Below are 21,081 nucleotides of genomic sequence, written 5' to 3' on the forward strand. Positions count from 1 at the left end.
TCTCATTTTGTGTCTGTATTCTACTGAGGGTGTAAGAAACAGTCATCACTCATTTCCAGTTACCACTGTTAACGGAAGATGACTATAAGATAAAGTATAAAGTAACTTGCCATTTCCATCTGGGGACATCTTCCCCTCCAACTCTCAAGGTGCAGCTTTTATAATGAAAACTTTTTGATTTTGGAATCAGAAGAACAAGATTTAAAATATTTAGTTCAAAACAAATGTGCTAACTTTTTATTCTTTGCTGAGGCTCTGTGATATGCACGGAGATATACAGGTGAATAAAATTAGCTATTGTCCTCCTTTTATCTTAGGAAAGTCATTTAATTCCAAGATGGATGTTTTCTTTTTATTTGCAACATAATGAAATTATACTAACTGATACTATAGATTTCACTCTAGAAAAAAACCTCCCCAGATGGTATGACCACGCCCACCTTGGATTTTGGAAAAAAAAAAGTCTGAATGGGTATAATAGATAAAATAAAACCCAGAGAATAAAGTTGACATCTGAAACGCAGCCATGAACCAGTGGTGACTCTGATATTTTAATGAGATTAATCTGTAATGTGGTTAATCTACATGTGACAAATTACCTATTGACTATAGTTATAATTCTTACCTGGTATCGAGACTCCAAATATATTAAGGCATTCTAAAGCAAATCAAATTCATAATACTGATTTGGATAAAATGAGTAATTTACCTTTCTATAAATATGTTTTGTTCTTGTTCTTAGAACTAATATCCTTTATAAGACATTATCTTCCTCTAATAGCATTAAAATTTGAGAAGTCCATGGTACAAGTACCCAGTTGATGCCTCATCAAAGATATGTCACCAGTCACTTGTAAGAATGAAATCATTTTAAATCTGTCATTTTTAGTAAGTTAACTCATTATTGATTCTAAATAATGCTTACATGAGGCTCTTAAAAAAATAGTAAATGGCAATCTCTTTGTTCTATTGGTTTCACCACAGAATGAAGTGACTTAAAGTATGACCCATGCATATGACTTTGAATGCAGCTTGTAAACATGGCTTATAGAGATTCCAGTTGTCTCTAATTACCACATTCTCCTAATATCCTACATTTTGTGATGAATCCCTATTGTTCAGAAATGACGACTTAGCACATTCCACTGTTACTAGTTAAATACAATACATTTCAAAGATACTAACACTAAGAAAAAGAAGCACTTAGTATTGACAAAGATAAATTTCTCATTTTATCCAATAAAGTATTATAAAATAACTTTTTTACTTTGAATGTCTGAATTAGGGGGAAAAAAAACATGGGTCACCCAGAAATTTTTTAAATTTGCATTTCACAATTTCAAGAACATTCTGATGACTGAGCTAGGAGACTGCACATTAACAGTTTCATCTCCTAAAATCTGTTGCATTACAACTCCCTATTTTCTGATGGTTCCATTTTACCTCCTCGGGGACAGCTCTTATATTAACAAAGCCTTTTCTGAAGACGATGGACACACGGCGGGCTCCACAACATAAAGCGGATGTCGCACAGTCGAAAGCAGTGTCTCCAGCTCCGAGTACAATCACGACTCCCCGTATCGATGGCAATGGAGAGTGACAGGCACACATTCCTGAATGATGAAAGGAAAACCCCATTTTCAAGTAGAGAAACCATTTCTGCATGACAGCTCAAAAGATACTTGTACTCAAAGCAGTGTAAAATTGCATCTTGCGGTTGCCTAGGATGGAGTGTCACTATCAAATTATTCTGCTTCATTGAAAGACAGTTTTATTCCCATTTTAAAAATATGCTCATATATGTAATTTCATAGTCAGTACCTTTAACTTCTTTTTTCTTCTAGAAGGATCGCTACAACACATTTTGAAGAGCTTAGGTACTAACAAACTGGAATCAATCAATTAAAACACTCTTTGTCAAAGTCATGTTATGTATTTTTAACTTAGTGTCATTAAATTTCTGTTTGTTAAAAGGAAAAAATGATCTTTATCATCTGGGTTAACATAATTGACAGCATTTCATGAAAATATTTTACTTAGATATTAGTTTCTAGGATTTCTAATGTATAGCCCTGCTATTTAGGAAATTTTGAAAATTTACACACTGAATAAGTGCTTTCTATGTAACTGAAGAATTTTTTATAACTATTTTCTTGAAATAGTTAAAATGAACTTTCTTTCCTTTACAGTTTTTCCCTGGTTTTGTTTGTAAAATAAAAGAAATAGGACTTTCTACGTGTCCATTTCTCAAGGACATATATGTGAAGACTTGATATCCATATGAAGATTCTCATAAAAAAGTAAGATGAAGGTTTCTGTATGTGTTAGGTATTGCTGTGTTATCTGATTCAGTAAAACTATTGAGAAGATAAATTACTATAAATGAAATGGCACCACGAGCAGCATAGGCCTATAATCTCAATAAGTGTAATCATCCTGCTTGGAAGAGTACATTTGGGATTATGTAATTGGCCTTCTGTAATTCTCAAAAATATACGTACTATGACCTTCTTTAGAAAGGGCTACAGGTACAGAAGCATCCCCTTCTCCTGGGAGGAGGAAGGTGGACATGGTCTACATGTGCTTAGCTGTAAACTTCTGCAGAATGACCTAATAAAGTTTCTTATCTTTTTAAATTGTAGGATAAAAATGTAAGCTTTTATCTTTTCACATGCAATTAGGTATTAGAATAGCTGAACTTTAAGACTTTAAAAATATATGTCTAAAGGATTTAGATGATCTGATTGTAGAGAATATATTACAGTTTCTTTATTACTAAGACTGACTCTCATTCAACCAAAGCACAGGACTGGTTTAAGCTTCTGGTTGCTCCTCAAGCTGCATGCAGTGATATTACATAGAGACCACATACTAGGGTGTCTATCAGTGTTTTCCTTTAGCTTCATAGATCTGCTGTTCAGCAAGAAACTCTTTCTGCCTGCTTAGACACAAATGCTGAAAGATATGTGAAAATGTGTCCTACTTTAAAATTAATATATACATATATATGTATATTTGTGTACTTCTATTTACATTGTATATGTGTATATATACATATATATTTACATTATATATATATAATATAAAATAGTTCCTAAACTGAAGTTCCTGCCATTTCTTTTAAGAACATCTCCCAGCTGGGGCGCCTGCATGGCTCAGTCGGTTGAGCATCTGCCTTGGGTTCAGGTCATGATCCCAGGGTCCTTGATGGAGCCCCATGTCTTCAGGCTCCCTGCTCCGCGAGGAGTCTGCTTCTCCCTCTCCCTCTGCCTGCTGCTCCCCTGCTTGTACTCTCCCTGTCAAATAAATAAAATCTTAAAAAAAAAAAAAAAACTTCCAATATTTGTTTAAGACTCTTCATTTGAAGCAACTTTACATCATACAGTATAGACCTCTATATGACAGAATGGAAAAAAATCCTTATGATGATATTTGATTGGAAGATTAAAACAAATGGATGATCCTGGAAAATGATTACATCATACTTGTTTTTAACTTTATATTGCTGTAGCAAAAATGATGAGATTTGAACAGTGTCCCTCTGAGCCTAGATTTAACATAAATTTATAATAAATAAACAACATAGGCAACAGTAGGAATACAAAACAATATTTTACCTGCTTTACTGCTTTTGGCTACAAGTGGCAAAAAGTCTTTGGATGTGTAAAATCCGTGGTTCTGGGTCAGGTCTTTGAAGATATGGTTTTTATTGGGATCTGGCAAACCTAAGTAATAAAAATTTATAAAATCTCGTTAGCAGAAGAAGGGGGTTTTTCCTACTGTATATTTTTAAAAAGTAGAAAGCTGAGATCATGAAAATAATGTGGTTCTGAGAGGAAAAAAAGATCTGTAAGCAAATCAACATAAAAATGTATATAATACATTGTGACAGACCTCAGTGTATACCTTTACTATATCTAAGCACACACCATAAATCATACATTCAAGTACACATATGGGTATATACAGAAACATGGATATACATAATACATGTACATTTAGTGTTTAAGGGAAAATCAGGTTATATTATTTCCTCATGTCATAAATAAAAATAAATTTCTAGTGTATTAGAGTACTAAATATAAAAAATAATCACAAAACTAAACACAATATGGATATATATGTATCTAGTCCTGAATATGACAGATCATTCAAAGAAAAAAAAAACTTGGAAGAAAAAGATGTATTTACCACAAAAAATTAGCTACTTGATTAATTGGAGCATTATTTTAACAATAAAAGAATGGATAACAAAATAGGGATAATGAAAAATATAAACATCTTCTAAGCACCAAAATTTTAAATACATTAGTAATTTAGGAACTGTAATTTTAAACAATGAAATATTATTTCCTCCCTATTAAGAAGTAAAGTAAAAAATTTTCAGAAAATTAGACTATATGGCAAGGGGGAAAATGGGACTTGTCATACTCATTTGATGCAAATACACATTGTGCTTGATTTCTAGAAAATAGTTTTGAATCCATACTAAGGGAACACTACAACATGCAGATAAAGACTTAATGTGCATAAATAGTCAATGCAGAGAGTTAGAGAGAGAATGAAGGAAAACCAGAATGCCAGTAAAATGAGTAAGTGAGCTTACTTTGAAAAAGAAAAAGGCAATAGAACACAAGGCAGCCACTAAAATGAATATTTGAAAAATATCGGAATTGGACTGTAGTCAAAATATAGTCTGAAATGAACTAGCAGGATACAAAACTATATAGTATGACTCAAGTTTCATAAAATTTGAATGGTGATCATTTCTGGTGATGGGACTGTGGATAATGTATTTTTTCATTATTTCTTTATTTTCCAAATTTTCTACAACAAGCATTCATCAACCATATAATTAGGAGCTAACTGCCAAAATTTTGAAAAGAAAATGAATAGCAGACTATTATTTTGAAAGTATAAACAAAGCAAATCTGACAGCAATCACCCTACCATAGAAAAGTATAGAATTACCTCATCTCAGATCCATAAACACAGGGGAAAATTTATAGTTTAACTTTATTTACTTCCCCAAGCTCTGGGTTATTCTAGAGAGGTAGGATTTCATTTTATTGTTAAATGTAAAGCAATGAGTATGTTGGTGGACACCTAGAGTATTAAGGATGGCCCAAGAATGACTTTCTTATGTGTGATAAGGTAGGTACCCTATCTCATCTGAAAGCTGAAGGGGTTTGTGGATTGAGTGAGTGTATAACCAGCAACAGACTGCTTTGTTCCTTCAAATTAATTCAAACATTTTTCTTCCCTGTCCAGCATTGCTTCCTCCCAAGGATTTGCCCTTTGCTCATAGATTATTAGTTTATGATCACTTGTCATTAAATTATTTTATTTATCTTAGGAAGGTAGGCAAGTCATTTGATTTACTTTGCTTTGGTGGCTTTTTTTTTTTTTTAAAGCTTTTCTTAAATTCCAGTTAGTTAACATACCGTGCTTTGGCTTCTTTATAAATGAAATAAGACTTTTTCCTCATTTTCTGACACAAAGGATTACTCCTTGGGTATATTTATAACATGGAAACTATTACATAAATGTGCGGTTATTTATATAATTCTTTTAGAAAGACTAGGATAGGGAATGGTTACGGTTACATAAAAATAGTGGAGTATGTATTTGAAGACTCTAATAACAAAACAATTTTTCTTGAAAGCTTTAAAAGATGACTATAGTTTTAGGCACATCTGATTAGTCTAACCAAAACACACACACACACACACACACACACACACACACACACACCATACTGAAAATTTAAATAAGGTCCCTGTCTCCCCTCTTACATATATTACTATATTATAGAGATAGCATATGTTCTATAGCACTTCATTTTCCTGTAAACACACACACCCACACACACACAAGAAAAACAACATGGAGTGTGGTGCAATTTCAAGGAGATATGGTAAACAAAAATCTTTAAAGAAGATCAAAAACAAAGCACAGAAAATGTAGTGGCAGATAAAAGTTCTGCATTTACTGTCAATAGGGTATAATATCCTCCCTTTACTAACTCTTAGTCTGAGCTTTTTTCAATACTTGCCATGGTTAAGACAGAGAGAAATTTACATCGTGATTATTTTCTATAGACCCATTGCTAAAATAACGTTCCTGAAGAAATGCAAGGCATTCTTACTGAATATACCACCGGATCCATGAAGAAGACTTTTCCTATCCTGCAAGGATTATTTCACAAGAAAAAAGCTTTGGTAAAATTTAAATTCATTTTTTCACTTGGATCAAGAGACTGACAAGGACAACTGAATTTCCTGCACTTCTACCCCATTCTGCATTTATCACTCTAATGAATTTAACATTTACTGGATCAGATTCTTTCTGTAAATGTTCAGGAGGGCACCAGTTAGATGTTCTGACTTATGGATAATGGCCTAATGAGAGAAACAATGAGCCAGAAACGGGACAGGATCCATGTGTTATTCATTCCTGCAGCCTCTTTAGCCACACCCCAGGGCACATATCCTTTTAAGGCCCCAAGGTCCGGGGAAGTCTTCTCCCTGACCTGGGTGGCAGGTCATCCCTTATGACCTAGGGCAATGCATCTGAAGACCTCCTAACAGAATGTTTGGTAGTCTGGCCCAGCTGGCAAAAGTGCCCTAGAGTCTGCTAACCATGATGCTGTGGAGTGATTAAGAGCAGGACCTTTATCATTAGCCAGACTCTGGTGTGAGGTCTTCCTCTCTCATTTACCAACTCTGTGATCTTTTGGGAGTGCCAGTAATTACATGTACTTAGCTAGACTATCAGATGATCTGATCAAGCACTAATCTACATATTGCTATGAAGGCATTTTATAAATATGGCTAATATCTATAATCAGTTGACTTTAAGTAAAGGAGACTACCTTGATCATGTGGGTAGGCCTCATCCAACCAGTGGAAAGGCCTTAAGAATAAAAATTCCTGGAGGAAGAAGAAATATTGCCTGCTGGCCCAGCCCACAGATTTCAAATTTGCCAATTTCCACAATTACATAAGCCAACTCCTTGAAATAAATTCTATAATATGATATATCTGTATCTATAGATCTCCTAATGATTCTGCTAAGAACAACAATTACACACCTCTCACTAATGTGAGATTTAAAGGAATTTATGTATTTATCCATCTATCCATCCATCCAACCATCTATATTAAGTATTGAGACTTAAAACATAATGAATGCTCATTAAACATTATTAATATTAAGATAGATTTATTTATTCTGTAGTTTATCAATTCTCCCAATTTTCACATCTTATGGCAAGGAAAGAACAGAGTTTAAACCTTAGCAAATTTAAATAAAGTGCTACAAAAAAAAGAAAAATGAAGCAATCTTAAGTGAAATATGAGAGATAATGAAACTTGCAAATACCCATCTATCAAAGGAAGATTTCCATGAGAGTAGGTGGCATATTAATAAATAAGGTATGTGTCTCTATCAGAATGATTTCAAAATGACACTGAAATGACTTTTTAATTCACCTTTCAGTGGGAAGAAGGAGGTTTATGAATAAAGAAGAATTGACAAAGATTTGACAAACAAAACAGCTCAGCTTAGCAGAGGTACAGTGTTCTCTGTCTTTCAAGAAGGCCAGAGAGTTTCTTTGTTCCTCTAGAATAGTTATTGAAGTTTTTGGTGTTTCAGCATATATTTATTAAAAGGAACACCACCTTAAGAACTACTGCAAAATGAAAAATTTCAGTTTCTACTAAAATAAATAAAATTCTGCTTATATCACAGAAAGTATAATTTACCATATATTGATTATTTAGATTACAGTCACTGTTCTAGATGCCTGGCATATAGATGGTTTTTACATATTAACTCATTTTACTCTCAAAACAATCCTATGAAACAAAGAACATTATATTCTGCATTTTAGATATGAAGAAACTGAGACATATATAGCTTAAGTAACTTTGCCAACGGTCAGAGAACAAGTAAGTAGCAGTACCAATTTCTAATCTGGACATTCTGGTTATAGAGTCTATGCATTAACTTCAAAATGCTGCCTTTTTTGTATACAATGTTATCATTGAGCCCTGTTATAATGTGATGTTACCTAACAAGTGATATCTAAATCACTTAACAGATATGCATTAAATGCTTCACTGTGAGGCCAAAGATACACGCACAACACAGAATGTGTCTGTGGCCAGGTTCCAATCCAGTGATAGAGAAAAGACAGGCTGCTTCTCTAGGCTGTATCTTTGTTTTGTGATTATTTTCTCTAGTACAATTCCTTTTTGAATTGTTTTCCTTCTTAACTGTATTCCTCTTGGGTATCTGCTAGTTATTTTTCAATATTTGATAGTCTTTGAAATATGTATCTCTGCTGTGTTTCCAAAGCACCTCTCTCTGGAACAACTACAGAATACATAACAGCAGTGTATATAATAAATTTTTGTGCTCATATTAAGTTCTGCACAACTTCAGTTAACATTAATAGGATATTAAATACTCTGTTTCATGTTATCATCTAGTAAGTAATAGAAGAGAACTAAGCTTTTAAGGCTGGGTTCTCACAGGTAGGCAGGACACATTTAAGAATTCCCCAGATTTTATAATATCCGCCTTTGTAACACAGGCTCGCCTATTTGGTGTTAATTGAAGGGAGCAAGCATTCATGTGATGCCTCTCATTCTTGATGGCATCCACTTGAATGACAGCTAAGCTGTCATGGGAAAGACAGTGACCAGATGCCTCATGAATCCCACAGACATAGAAGACAGAACACTGAGAGACTGCCCCAAGTTTCTGGCAAAGGAATGTGGCTTACAGAAACAGGGTTACAGAAATGGGTAGAGAGCATACCAAGTTCTCTACAGGTTTGTCAATTCTTGTTATTCCATACTAGTGCTCTATTGGTAAGAAGAAGTTAGTAGACAAAATTCCACTGATTATGTCACTATTCACAAGTGGATGAAAATAGCAAAATGTGTCTGATGGCAAATGTCCTAAGTTTTTTGCTTTTCCAAGTACTTTTGTATCTGAGATTTCACTTTCTTCTCACAGAAGGAAACATGTTGTGTGCTTGCAGTCCTCATTTCCTAAGCCTCCTCTGGGGAATGGCGCGGCATGAGGAAGGACACTAAAATGTGCAGATTACATATGGATTCATTAAAAAAAACTCTCACTGAGGGACACCAAGCTATCCACCACAGCGATCCATCCATGTCTTCGTAAGAGAAATGACCCTGTGTAAACACTGCTTTTCTTTATTTCTGTTTATTAAACCTTTAAAAAAAATCTTAATGCCAATTGACTTATTTCTATCATTACTGGTAAAGAGAGTATGTGAATAAGAGCAAAACCTCTGAAGTCAGACTTCCTGCATTAAAATTCCAGTTTTAGCACTTACTAGCTACTATGACCTTGGGCCAGTAAATTACTCTTTCTGGGCAGCAGCAGCTCATCATAGTATTGTTAGGAGAATAAAATGAATACAAATGTGAAGCTCTTTGCAGAGATGTGAAATGGTTCCTTTTATTTGCATTTTCTCCCTAAAAAAAGCTTTTGTTTTGATATAATAAAACAATACACTTGTATAGACATAAATTAAAGGTTCACCTAATCCATGATATGCACAATTAATATTACTACGCATTTAAGTGTTGGGCAGATTGGTATCAGAGTCCATAAAACTTAGCAACCTTGGCTAGAATAAAAGACAGTAGCCAAACCAGGTATTCTGACCTCATTCATTGTATAGACTACAATGGACTCAAACCACATGTGCTTTAGGACCAGGAAATTAGCAAGATTAAGAACCTCTCATGTTTAATTAGGCATTCAAATGGGAGCAGTTAGAGTAACATCAAGCCTCCAAGAACACTGACCTAGGAGTCTGAAGAATTGGGTTCTAGTTTCATTATTTCCCCTTTCGAGCTATATTTGGATATAATTACTTAATATGATGGCTCTCAAATTCCTTGATTTTAGAATGAAAATGACCCTACTGATGTATAGAGTTGTTCTCAAAATTAGGTAGAAAAATGTGCATAAAAACACTCTGGTAAATCTAAAACACCATTGAAATCTTAGTCATTCTTACTGTCTTAGGCAAAGTATAAAAACCATGGAAACTAAAGACTTACGGGGTAAAAAGATTAACAGTAAATACTTCCAAAAATAGAAGCTATTGCAATTAATCATAAAAAGACACTTAAATGGCTACATGTAAGACATGTGAATGTAGGAATAAAATGATAAATACATGTATTTATGGATATACATTTGTATCTGGATGTTTCTGTACTTATTAGAAAAGGTAAACTAGTCTTATATCAAGCCCAAAGTGCTGGGATTATACCATGGAAGTCAAACACTCCTTTCAAGGACCCAAGTATTCCAGAATTCCACAATGGATTATAAAGTTTTTCATCTGCACTTAAAGATCACTTACATGATTTGAAGGATTTATATATTTCCCAGAGACAACAGTGGCATATGGGTTATCACTCTAGGATCTATATATTGACTAGAAAGAGAACAGATCAATGATGGTCTATTGTGCTTCCTTTCTCAATAAAACTCCCCATCTTTTCCCCAATGCCCCACTGTAAATACATTTAGTTCAGACTGAATTCAGAAAGAATGGAGTGATTCAATATAACACGTATGAAATCAGATCACCATGCATCACAATAGTGTTCATTTCATTGATTTTTCAAATCCCCATTAAACATCTGTTTCGTGTAACTGCTGTCTAGTTTCTTTCTCAATGTGACCACAGGCCTTAATCATGTGTATCACACAATCGGTTAGCGCTTAACAAGATGAAGACTTTAAAAAAAAATGCTATGAATGAAGTCACCATCTCAAATCATATTTTTTCCCATTATATAAGGTATTTTTCTATATGGACACATGTAACAGACAATGAAATCCAGAATCAAGAGAAGTACTGAGCACTCAAAAAATTTTGAAAATCTGATGCTGGATTATGGTCTTTTTTGTATTTATGTTCAAAACAGTAAATTTCAAAAAGCACTGAAGAAGAGAATGAAAGAACCAAAGATGATACTTCCTACTATGTTATTATGGACATACTTCAGTTGGTTTTTATGATTTCACGTAGAAGACATGTACAAGTTCTATCACACCAATGAGATCAATATATATAACTTTGTATTAGAACTGAATACTAGGCTCCAACTCAGAGTAGTATTTATGGGTGAAAAACAACATAAATATATTAAGAAAGCAATGTATTCACAAGTGCGAAACATATGAAATAAACCAATTTTAAGTAGTTAAAATTTTTCTAGAGAACTTTTTAACCTGTCATAAAATATTCAGCAATTTCATATAACAAAATGTGATTATGGTTCACTGTGCATTTTGGCCTCATATTTTTTGTTCTCTATATATTTGGAATAAAATAGAGAAGAGAGACTATTTTAATTGATAAAATAATGCCGAAGAATTAAAAAATGGACAAAATATCCTTGAATGTGTTTTACTTTCCTGACAAATATAATTCCCTATACTCAGGATTCATCTTAACTACTGTTCTTTTTATATAAAGGGACCTATGAAACAACCAAACCAACAAAATATTGGACCAAAAAAAAAAAAAAAGATTAAGTATTTTTCTTTATACTTCTGTGATATCCCAGTTGTCTTATAATTAGTAGAAATTATTTTAGTAATTAAAATTTAATTTTAATACAAACAAGATCTCCCTAAAAACTCTCTTCTAGAAAAGATATATTAATGCAATTTCCTATTTCTGTCACAAAATTCTACCTATCACTTTAATTTCTGGTATTATTTATTAAAGTGTGCTTTATCTCTTGGGCCTCTTTCTCTTTATTTCCTTCCCTTCTCTTTTCTCCGTTTCTCACTCTCATTTGGCTCTTGCTATAAAACAATTTCCTTAAATTTTAATCTTCACATCATGAAGTAAGGGTAAGCAAAAAAAAAAAAAAAACAAAACTCAAACAATATGCCTCGGGCAAAGGTTTTTTCCTTAATGATTGGAATTCTTAGATGTGTTAGGAAATTACTACTTAGGACTTTGTAAGTATACTATATTCCAAAGTAAAGAAATCATTAATAATAAAATACTAAAAAGGAACAGTTATATTACAAAATAAATCTACCAGGCTTACAAAGAAAACAAATTTGCAACAGCCACCTGCTGTGGAGATGAGGCAGTAATCTCAACAGCAGGAAATAAAAGGGAAGAGAGGAGAAAAATACAAAAGCACAGACATTAAAAAAGTAATTAAAACACTTATCTCCATCAACATACATAACGAAAAAAACCCTCAACCAACCACCTAAAAACATACTCTATTGAACTGCACAGCAGGAAATAGCATTAAAGCTGCCACCATAAACACACATTCTGTAGAAGGGAGAAGACCCCTTTAAAAATGTAATCTCAAAAGTATTACTAATGTGTTAATCACCAGTAAAGGTACTGCACATTCATTGTATTCTGTTAGTTACTTTCTCAAAGGTCTTTATAAAATTGCACTTCTACATTTTTTTTATTCAAATAAATTCTTAAGTACAGGCACCAGTAGCCTCTTTATTTGTAATTGTTCTAGTGAATTTACAACTATATTGTGAGGCCAAGGTATTCTCTATCGAAAACTTTAATAATTTTTAACATAACATGCATTTAGATGATGCAGTTAAACTGTTTCCTTTAAAGCCAAACAAATCGTTGCTATATTACCAGAAGAAAATGAAGTGAAACGTAATGTAAAAGCCAGGGTCATGGATTAAAACTGAAATGAAAGCTAAGAATCATTTTGAGTCACCCAAGTATGCTCTGGCCTTCATAGCTCTGCAAAGTGGAACAATGCAAGCCTGAGGAAGCAAATGGCAGGCTTTAAAATAAAGACCACACACTAAATATGCTTGGTGACTCAGCTGCTAGAACTAGGTTTTTGGGTCTCTGTGATTCTCCCCAGGCAGGTCTGTGAAACAATGGAGAGCTGCATGGGTCCAAAGTAGAAGACCTTGAATGGACTCCTAATCCTGTAACTTACCAGCTATTAGGTCTAAATTCATGCCCAAGATGTTAAACCACAGCTTTTTCACCTCTAAAATGAAAAGCCTTACAAAAATATATTTCTTTATAGAACTGTTATGTGGATAAGTAAGGATAGTATAGCTCTATCTTGCTGAAACAACTTAATTTTACAAGTAGAAAATGCAATTCACAATCACACATACTGATTCTATTACTATATAATACTTTTATCTTGCAATGATACTCACACCTCAGAGTCATTTCACTTTAATTATGCATTTTCCTTTTATACACAAGTAATAATATGTTTCTGTGCAAATTCATTTATCTTACTCTGAATCACTACTGTAATTCTGTAAATTTCACAAGAAAATACTTATCTCAATACATCTTTTTCAAGAAATGTGTATGATGTAAGAAAAGTAAAATTATTTCCATCCTTAAATATGCTTTTACTGTATTTCATATTTCCAACACGTTGCTGAGTAAGAGTCTCAAAATTAGAATACTTTTCTAGGAATTCAGGAAATTCCATAAAGTAATTACTGTCCAAAAGACATTCTTGGTGGATAGAAATAGTCAATCATTTCAGAAACATGTGGTTAACCTTAAACCTCAGTTTGTTCATCCACAAAATAGGGAGATAACCTAGAAATGGAGTTCTGAACATTGCCTGAGTTTCTCAAGAAAACCAAGACAATCAAAAAAGTACATTTTTGTGTATGTATTATAGGGGAGGAAGAATTTTTCCTTTGCCTTTCTAGTTCTAGCTGACCTAATTCACTAAATTAACATAAAATGGATTAACAGGAGAAAAACAAACTTAATCACATACATATAGGAAACCCCTCCCAGAAGAATATGAAACCCACAGGAAGTCAAGCAATTGAGGTTTATATGCCATCCTGAGCTAACTGTGAAGGGTACAGGGGACTGAAACTGCAATGGAAAGAAAGACAATTTTATAGGATGATGGGAAGAGCAAATGTTTAGTAAACAAATGTTTGCTATGTCCTATTCTACAGAGACAATGGGACACAGAGAAGATTTTGATCTCCAAGTCCTGCCAAGTTTCCCCCAAGAGCCAGCGAATGTTCTTTATAGTTATTTCTGGTGATAGTTCTCTTTTTGGACTAGGCCCTCTAATTTTTTAGGTAGTTAATAGGAAATAAAAGCTCTTCCTGAGTTTTTTGGGCTTTGACTGACTTCAGCTCAAAGTAATCCACATCCCAAAATGACATTTTTGGGGAGGCCCATTCTGAACCCCTTCAATATCATTTTACTGTGTATGTGTGCAGAGGGTCTATACTTTCATTACATTCTCTAAGTGACTCAAAAGTGGTTAAAGAATCGCATTCACCAAGATTAATCAGTTACACTGTACTATTTATCCAAATGCCATTCCAAATGCCCAGAGTGTGACTGTAAATGCCAAAATGCAATGTAATTTTCCATACTCGACAATCACTATACACCATGAATGAATACCATTGTATACAAGAATCTAGAAGTATGTTAGGCCTGGTGTAAGAGAAAGTAATGGTTTTAACATCAAAGATAACTATGTTCATATCATTACTCCTTTATGCATTAGCCAAGTAACCTTGCATAATCACAGTTATTTTAAGTCTCAATTTCTCTATCTATAAAACCTGCCTTATGGGGAGATTAATTGAGGTAACATATCTCAATAATATGGTAATTGCTTAGCACAGTGACTGACATATGGCAAATGCTAATAAATAAAATGGATTTCACGTATTTTAAACTTTAAAATCCTATTATTTTCATACTTGCACCTTCCTTGATACTTAACATAATTTTAATATACAACACCATTACAACAACCATAACAGCAACAAAACTACATATAACGTTTAAAACTTAGTGCCAACTGACATTTCTTAAATATCGGTAACCCATGATGTAAAATTTGGCAGGTTCAGTGTATTCTTTTTTGAATATCTAGTTCTGAAATTTTTGTTACATAAAAAAGCCAAACAAACCCATGGTCTCTTACAGTCAATTTTTAGATTTGGATACCAGCTGTGATTTTTAATTGTGATTGAGATCAGTTAGAAATAGAAATCTTTGATGTTTCATTTAACTACTCATTCATTAATATTTATTGAATGCCTATTATGTGCTAGCTTACATATTAGGTGCTAGGGATACATAGATGAACAATTTCCAATCAAATGGGAGAAGAACATGTAATCAAAAACTTAGAAGAATAAAGCAAGGTACACACTATGATAGAGGAATACATAGGTAAGTGCACAGAAGCACATATAAAGCACATTTCACCTGAAAGGAGACAAGGAAGTTCAAGCTGAGTCTTGAAAGATGAACATTTCCAGTAGTTAAAAAAGGGTGAGGGAGCATAATAATGAGTGACATATACAAAGGCATAAAAGGGTAAGATGTCCATCTGACTAGACTAGGGATCAGGGGAGCAGATAGGAGGGGACAGGGAATGGCAAAGTTTAAAATCTGACAGACAGATGGACACTAGACCATTAAGGACCACGCAAGTCACACCAAGGAATCTGGATATGATGTTGAGAAGATATCGCAGGGAAATTATATAATCAGCTTTGTATATCAAGAAGGACAAATTGGTAGCAGTATGTGGGATTGATTAAAATGTAGTGAGAATGATGGGAGTAGACCATGTAGGGGATGCTGCAAAAATCTAGATAAGAAAGGAACACTTGTTCTCCTCAACCTGGATTGCTAGTCATCTCCATTAGTATAGCATTGCAGGGAGGGTCCAAAACTTCAGTATAAACACAGTTTACCCTTCCAGAGCAAGAATTACACTCAAAGATAACCAATTTAAATTATGGTGTTTGTATTAGTACAAATACGGAGATACTGAGGAATGAAATGCAAATTTTGAATGAAATTCTAATACTTCAAAGAAAATCTGTATATGGCATTTGAAAATGTGACTCTGGATTTCCTAGAGGTATGTTTTTACTCTCTTCTATTACACTAACTTTAAAGGGAGAAGAAGAGGACTCACACTAAAATACTGACAGTGGGGATACAGGAGAATAAAAACACACCCCAGAAATATTTAGGAGTTAATTGGTCCCTAGTAGTTTTAGGGATTAGAGGGAAAGATAGGGGTAAAGTCAGTCTTACTTTTCTGTTTTGGTGGGTACCTCAAGAGTGGTGTGCTTGACTAACCCAGGAGAGTAGAGGAGGAACAGGTCTTAGGGGAATAATGTTGTTCCATTTGGATATAATGTAATGGAATGTGGGACATCCAAGAGAGTTGTCCTCTAAGTAATAAACAGGTAAAACTTCATGCCTGAAGCTCATGGGAGAAATCTGGTCTGGACAAACAGATTTGAAAATTATGAGCAAAATAATTGCACTAGAAGTCATGAATGCTAATGAGCTAATCCTAGAGTGAAGTGTATACAGTAAACAGAAAAGAAAGCTAAGAACAGAGCCCTAGATAACATAACCAACACTTAGAGAAGGAAAGAGGAAGAAGAACCCAAACAGATTGAGGGCATATCAGTCAGTAAGAGATGCAGGAGAAAGTGGTATGCTGGAAGCCAGGAGAAGAGAGGTATGAGTTCAAACTTTCTTATCTACAGAATACATACAATTTTTAAAAATTATCTAATATATAAAAATATATACTACAAAGCACAGAGAAACAGATGTTTGAAAGAGTATTTTTTTTAAGGACTCATCCTTGAATTTTAAGTATAATGCAAGGCTACTGACCTACAATTAATTCTAGAAATAATATAACTAAAGTAGATTTATTGAGAGGGAATGTAAAATAGAACAAAAATAACAAAATAGGGGCACCTAGGCGGCTCAGTGGGTTAAGCCTCTGCCTTCAGCTCGGGTCATGATCTCAGGGTCCTGGGATCGTGCCCCGTATTGGGTTCTCTGTTCAGCAGGGAACCTGCCTCCCCCACCTGCCACTGCCTACTTGTGATCTCTCTCTGTCAAATAAATAAAATCTTTTAAAAAATAACAAAATAAAAATACATATATTGCAACTATGAGAATCAATTTAATTAAACTAGGCCAATCAGGAGAGGCAATAGGATAAATCCTATGCTGATACGCACACTGCAAAATTTTCTAGTGGTAATGCAGCCGAGGTATAGGAAGAGAGATTTTGCTAGAGGAGGAATATACCACATGTCCTCCTAGGAATCAGCATTAATGGAGAATATATTCACAACAGAATATTTCAAGAAGAAAGAATTAGTCAATAATAACAACTTCACATTAAGTTGTGAGTGGACAATACAAAATGGATCTAACTTAGCTTATATAATATTTGATTAAACAATTTTTAGAAGGGTTTCTCTGAAAACCGAAGCTTTGGATTAGGGAAGTATTGTTCTGCCTCCACTGGGTTTGGAAATTCTGCAAAAATGCACATTCATGTGGGTTCACCCTGCAACAAATTTTTTGACCTCTGAGACAAAACCAAATACTCCCAGGCAGGTGAAATGCATGGCCAAGACAGGAATACTTAGGTTTGCTCTCAATTTCCTAGCCTACTAGCTGTGTGATCCATAGCAAATCAGCCTACCTCTCTATGCCTTAGTTTACTCCTCTGTAAAATTAAGCTTGTAGCACCACCTCCTTTGAGCTGTTTCAAGGACTCTTGAATCATGAAGTATTATACAGACATGAGAAATTTACTTAATAATAATTAAAATTATTTTCATCATAATTGGAGCCCATTATATAGGCAAATGGTCTCATCTCTTTTCCTATTATTAGATGAAGAAACTCTAGTAGTAGCAGATGGTGGCTTAATCAGGGAGATCAAATGGAGACTCTTGTTGCTCTCTGGAAATTACTTAAATTCCCTATGAACTATACACTATATACAAATTCAAAAATTAAATTATATTCAAAATCACCTATAGCACTCTAACCATAGTGGATAGAACATATATATTGACAGTATCAATAAAAATCTCACACTTTAAAAAAAATCAACAAAAATTAAAAAAAAAAAAATTAGAGTTGAAGTGCCTGTGTGCTTAGTTGGATAACTATCCGACTCCTGGTCTCAGCTTGGGTCTCAATCTCAGGGTCCTGGACTTTGAGTCCCACATTGGGCTCCATGCTGGGCGTGGAGCCTACTTAAGGAAAAAAAAAAAAAATCAACAAAAAAAATCAATGAATTCTATCCCAAACACCTTTGGTTTAATGACAGTAGTCAATGCTTTGGTGTGTGTACATGTATACACACCCACTATACACACACACACACAAACACCATACATATATAAAAAAAATATAAAAATATGATACATATGATGATATATATATAAAATCACATATATTATATGTATTTCAGTTTCTGAACACATGATTTCTATTCCAATATATGGTTTTAGAGCCATTTCTTATAATTATTTTCATATTTTTTAAGGCAATATCCTGATGCTAAGCTGTTTGAATTCTGCTTCTTAGAGCACAATGCATATAAAGTATCAGTATCAGTATCAGTAATTTAATCTAGTCCAATAAGTTTTACATTGTAGCCCGAATGGACTCTTTCATAACCTTAACTTGCTATCTAGCCATTGTGTTCTATAGATTATAAGGAAAAAGACAGAAAATGTATTTTAGAAAATCTTTCTACCGCCAAATGTCTTAAGTGCAGGCTCAGTAATAATAAATATTTTAAGAGTTTACATTTGTAAAGTGTTTTATTACTTAAAAATATTTCTTGTATATTTGAGCCTCATGACAACTCTATCAGTTAGACACCTTTATGACCATTTAAAGATGAGCAAACTGAGGTTGAAGGCAGTAAAATAAGTTTTCTAAAATCTCATAATTAGTAAGTGTTTAAGCCAAATTTAATCTAATAAAAAGTTTGAAATAAAGTGTTTCTTCTACCATTACATAAAATATATATTCAGGGTAGTATATAATCTTTATTATTAGAGAAAAATAAGAGAATCTTGAACCTAGCCTTTGAAAATTTAGCATACAATGATCTGTGGCACCTTTAATTTTCTGAATGTTATTACAGTAGTTTTATTCACCAGAAAGGAAAAAAAATGCTTTAAAGATTAGTAGGTAATGACTCACATATCATCCCACCTACACTACAGTTTCAAATGATTTTAGGTAAACTATGCCTACTTAAATTTAAATGATGTCTTGTAAAAGGATCTTCTAAGCACTATTCATTTGTTTAAAGCACAGATCTACAATGACAAACCTATCATCAATTCATTTTGGTGAAAGGGTAATAATTAAAGCGTTATTTTCCTTTTTTCATTGTAAGTCATTTGACCTATGTTAAATCAACTCTCAAGTTTTCATTCATTATTTCTACATGAAGGACTTTGCCAGCTCAAAAAGTGTAAATCTTCATTTGTCAAATTTAAACTATACTTGTCCCAGTTGCTCTCAGGACTCATAGCTCTTATCCCCTAAAAGCAGCAAAATATTGTCAAGTCACACAACCTCCCCACAGCCTCGGATGACCCCTGAAATCAATATTATTTGTAACTTGTAAGTGCACGGTTAAGGAGAACAGAAGGCAAGCGCTGTCCTCGTTAACCACATTGAGCTGTGATACTACAGCTGACTCCCTTGTGTGGCCTGTGATCAATTTTAATCTCCTGACCAGGAATAAAAGAATGCAGACTCCTGATTCTGGATTCATCTTGAAAGGAGATTATAGATTTGTATTTCTGCAGTAGGAATGAAAGATTTAATTCAACTGGCATTCCAGGAAAGGATACATCTAAACTATCATTCCTCTTCATTACCCTCACTGCTTTCAGTGTCCTCTACTGACAGAATGAAATACTGAAAAATGTGTACACAATGGGTTAAAAAGCAAAGCTATCTTTGAGGGCATACGATCACCTGACTACACAAGAGAGACTCTATATCTGTTTGTTTTATTGCTATGTGATTTAAGGTGAGGTTACCTTGTCCACCTCAAATTTCTTTGTAAAGATTATAAATTTGTGCCCAGCATCTTCACGTGAAAACCTTTCTTTCTTTTTTCTTTTTTTTTAATTTTATTTTTTATAAACATATATTTTTTTCCCCAGGGGTACAGGTCTGTGAATCGCCAGGTTTACACACTTCACAGCACTCACCATAGCACATACCCTCCCCAATGTCCATAACCCCACCCCCCTCTCCCAACCCCCCTCCCCCCAGCAACCGAAAACCTTTATTCTTAAGCACTTAAAAGAATGCATCGCTTATTAAAATCATGATTAGTTGTTTCCAAACCATAAATCTAGGTACACTGGCACTTTTGGGGGTTTTTAAAAATGCAAACTGACTTTGATGTGAGAAAGAGAAGACACACGAGTTTAAGCATTAGTTTTGTATCTCTACTATACCCATTTTCCTCCCCTCTCCCTCCCTCCTTCTCCCTCTCTCTCTGTATATATATGATGTGTGTGTGTGTGTGTATGATAATCACTTATAGATAAATGCAGATATACTCTTATTTTTCTATAAAGATAATAAAGGATATTTTGTTGTTAAAAGCAAATGAAAATGACGTGGTTCTAGGGATTTAAAGAGAATCCATGTAACTGTAAATTGAAAACTTTATAATTATTACTAAATAGCTTTCTCAGTATATCAGACAAAATTTCCCATTCCGCATCATCACCACCATCATTGTAGCAAACAGTTTGTAGCATTCACAATGCATCAAGTACAGTGATAAACTGGTGGCAGAGCCATAGACTCCAGAGCCACCGCCAAAATACCTGACTCTGCTATTTTCCAGCTATATGATCTTGAGCACACTAACCACCTTTTCCACAGGTCCCTCATCTATAAAACAGATGAACGTAATTAATAGCACGGAGCTTACTGGAGCTTTTGTAGTGAGTAAATGAAAGAATATACAGAAAGCATAGATATGTTTATAGCACTTAATATGCTAAATAGGTGTTAGCTGTAGTAAAATGTATTCTACTTCACTTATTCATTCAATTATAAGCATTAAGTGCTCTCTCTGTTGCAAGGTCTACGCTAGGAAACAAAGATGAGCAGGAAACTCTTAACAATATGATGTTGACAAGTTG

The 21,081-nt window shown here is 33.9% G+C and overlaps 1 protein-coding gene across 2 annotated transcripts in view; it reads right to left on the reverse strand.

Moving 5' to 3' along the window:
* Positions 1-21,081, reverse strand: part of DPYD (dihydropyrimidine dehydrogenase) — an 829,985-nt gene that overhangs the window by 476,843 nt on the left and 332,061 nt on the right. For both annotated transcript variants that reach the window (XM_032867196.1, XM_032867195.1), the window contains exons 9-10: positions 3,618-3,725; positions 1,444-1,613 (exon numbers count right to left, since the gene is read on the reverse strand). In XM_032867196.1, the coding sequence (XP_032723087.1) occupies positions 1,444-1,613; positions 3,618-3,725 (278 nt within the window). The remainder of the gene's footprint in view (positions 1-1,443; positions 1,614-3,617; positions 3,726-21,081) is intronic.

The sequence above is a fragment of the Lontra canadensis genome, unplaced genomic scaffold (assembly GCF_010015895.1).
Source record: "Lontra canadensis isolate GAN:19392208 unplaced genomic scaffold, GSC_riverotter_1.0 scaffold33, whole genome shotgun sequence".
Classification (NCBI taxonomy): domain Eukaryota; kingdom Metazoa; phylum Chordata; class Mammalia; order Carnivora; family Mustelidae; genus Lontra; species Lontra canadensis.